At 41.4% G+C, this 3,236-nt stretch overlaps 1 protein-coding gene across 1 annotated transcript in view; it reads left to right on the top strand.

Annotated features, from left to right (window-relative positions):
• LOC106872278 (signal peptidase complex catalytic subunit SEC11A) overlaps window positions 1–2,846 on the top strand; it is a 6,934-nt gene extending 4,088 nt beyond the window's left edge. The window contains exons 4-6 of the mRNA XM_014919203.2: window positions 337–456; window positions 868–925; window positions 1,842–2,846. Of these exons, the coding sequence (XP_014774689.1) occupies window positions 337–456; window positions 868–925; window positions 1,842–1,892 (229 nt within the window). The 3' untranslated portion in view covers window positions 1,893–2,846. The remainder of the gene's footprint in view (window positions 1–336; window positions 457–867; window positions 926–1,841) is intronic.
• The last annotated feature ends 390 nt before the right edge of the window (window positions 2,847–3,236 follow it).

Consider the following 3,236-nt stretch of genomic DNA (forward strand, 5'->3'; position numbering starts at 1 on the left):
AAGCTTCTTACCACGCATACGGCTATATATATATATATATATATATATATTTCTACAAACACACACACACAGGTATAAATATGCATGTAGGTGTGTGTTTGTTGTATTTGTCCTCAATACAGTTTCAAAACCAGTCTTAGTTTGTATTTTGTATATGTCCCTATCACTTACCTGTTTGGCAAAAAGAGACTGACTGAATAAATACTGGGGTCGATTTACTGGACTAAATCCTTCAAGGTGGTGCCCCAGCATGGTCTCAGTCCAAGGACTGAAACGAGTAAAAGATAAATTTAAAACATAATCATTTCCTTTGTTTTTGTTCGTTTTTTTTCTTAGGGTAGACGGCAGCGTAAAATTCCTAACCAAGGGAGATAACAATTCTGTGGATGACAGAGGGTTATACGCCCCTGGACAGCTCTGGTTAAAAAAGAAAGACGTTGTGGGACGAGCACGAGGGTGAGTTTTCGTTGCCACTCAGCACTCCTCTAGCTTCACTCAACAGTCCTAGAATCACTCATGTTTTCTTAGTCTCATATGCCTCAACTTTCACTCATGTTGGTCATCTCTGTCTCCACTCTGCACACCTATTCTCTCGCTGTACTCAACTCTCCTCCAGCCTCACTCAATTCTCCTCTCGCTTTGCTCAACTCTTTTAGCTTCATTCAAGTTTTCTCTAGCTTCGCTCACCATTCCTCTAGCTTCACTCAGCTCTCCTCTGGCGTCACTCAGCACTCCTCTGGCTTCACTCAGCACTACTCTCTCACTCAATAATAATAATAATAATAATAATATTTAAAATAGTTTGATATGGCCCTTTATATATGTAAAGTATATCTCTGCCTGACCTTATATTCTCTCTGTTGACAGGTTTGTGCCCTATGTTGGAATCGTAACAATATTAATGAATGATTATCCTAAATTAAAAGTAAGTATAACGAGTTTGGTTAATTTATTTAACAAAGAAGTGGTGGGGGAGGAAGCATTTTCTGTACCTACTATGTGGTACCTGTCTACAGTTGGGTGGACTGTACTTACCTCGTGGCACCCATTTACGACTAGGTGGACTGCACCTGTTTACACCTATGATGAAGCACAACAATGCCCAAACGTCTCTCTTTCGAATGAAGTTCCAGGAGCCTGACACAAAAGGCTGTGTGGGGACCCAGCATTTCCTCTGTGTGTTACAACAGACTCCTAAAAGAGGCTGAGGTAGGATTTGCACTCCGACCTCGTAAAACCTTCACCAGCAATATCATCATCATCATCATCAAGTAACGCATGTGCTGGACGCTTTGACATGGAGCTGTCCATACCCCAACTGTCTGTTATGGCAGGGTTTCTATGGCTGGATGCCCTTCTTAATACCAACGACTGGTCAAAACAGACCCATGGGTTGGAGGGTTGTCACCTAAGTGGGGGGTGGCAAAAGTGTTACAGTGCATGCCCCCCTCCCCTACTACTTCTCTTATCATCATCTAAGGGGATGAGGTGGTGGAATTGTTGGTGCACTTGGTTTACCAGCATTTCATCTGTCTTCATGTTTTGGGATCAAATCCTGCTATGGTTGACTTTGCCTCTCATCCTATTGGGGTCGATAAAATAAATACCAGTTGAGCACTGGGGTCAATGTAATCAACTTACACCTGCCACAAAATTTGAAGGCGATATTAGTGACCGAGACATTTGGCAATATGCTGTGCATGAGTAGAAGACCCTTCAAGCAGAGTATTTAACTTCTCTTAAAGCCAGGAACTTTCCAGCCCCACCCCTAGAATACATTTTTGACTGCTGTGACACAATCTCTCATTTGTTTGTTTTTCTTTTCTTTTCTTTCTTTGCAGTATGCTATATTGGTCTGTCTTGGACTGTTTGTACTCATCCACAGAGAATAATAATCCATTGGACAGACAGACAGACATATTGTTCAGAATTCTCCGTTCATCATCTCATCAAGACCATTCCTGATCATCCACCTTGTCTCTTCTCACACACTTTTTCCCCCCTCTCCCCTGTTCTTTGTTGCATGTGCATGCACACACAAACACACACACAGTGGATGCTTGCACATGCACAAATGTGCGCACATACGCACAAAGACGTCCTCAGCTGTGGATTGACTCATCCATTACAAACTCCCTTCACAAAAGGCCCCTGTTGCAGACAAAGCCTCTGGTAACCAATGGTAACAGCCCAGACTGTCCCTTCTACGGCCTGCCCTTCCTGCTCTGTCGCTACCCATGTTCCAGCACTGATGGACGCCTCATTATGTACAGCAGGGAACGCCGTTGTAAATTTCTATGAATGTGCCACACACTTATACACACATATATTCACAAACACAAACGTGTGTGTGTGTATATATGCATACACTAACACACATGCTTGTGTGACCACATGGGGATTTACAAATCCACTTATGGATGGTTTGTTTTTATGTCCAAGTTAGAATAAAAACAATTTAAAATGAAACAGAAGAATTGCTCAATATTTTTTCAGAAAACATTCTTGTATTTATTTCAGTTGATCCCAGGACTTATTCTATCAGTCTCTTTTGCCGAACCACAATGGTGGTGTGGGTGTGTATGCAGGATGCAGAAATACTCTTGGTTGGTGTTAGAGTTTGCAGAAAATTGCTGGGAGTGAGGAACTCGTGGCTATTTTCACAGCATTCTTTCAGGAGAGGGACACTCTGATAGAAAACCTGTGGTTTCACATGATTATTGGTCATCATGCTTTGGCCGGTCATTAAGTGTTAATAACCCTTTCTACTAAAGGCACAAGACTTGAAATATTGTGGGAGGCGGCCAGTCAATTACATCAACCCTAGTGTTTTATTGACCCTAAAAGGATGAAAGACATGTAAAGACATGAAATGTTGCTAAGAATTTCGCCTGGTTCTGCCAGCTTCCTGACTAAATAATCCTTTCTACTAAAGGCACAAGGCCTGAAATTTTGGCGGAGGGGACTAGTCATTTACATCGATCCCTAGTATCTCACTGGTACTTACTTTATCAACCCCAATAGGATGAAAGGCAAAGTCGACCTCGGCAGAATTTGAACTCAGAACATAAAGACAGATGAAACGCCGCTAAGCATTTTACCTGGCACACTAATGATTCCACCAGCTCACCACCTTAATAATAATAATAATAATAATCCTTTCTACTATAGGCACAAGGCTCTAACTTTAAAACCTTGTTACACCTTATATATATATATATATATATATATATTTT

This window comes from Octopus bimaculoides, chromosome 28, assembly GCF_001194135.2.
Source record: "Octopus bimaculoides isolate UCB-OBI-ISO-001 chromosome 28, ASM119413v2, whole genome shotgun sequence".
In the NCBI taxonomy this organism is placed as follows: Eukaryota; Metazoa; Mollusca; class Cephalopoda; order Octopoda; family Octopodidae; genus Octopus; species Octopus bimaculoides.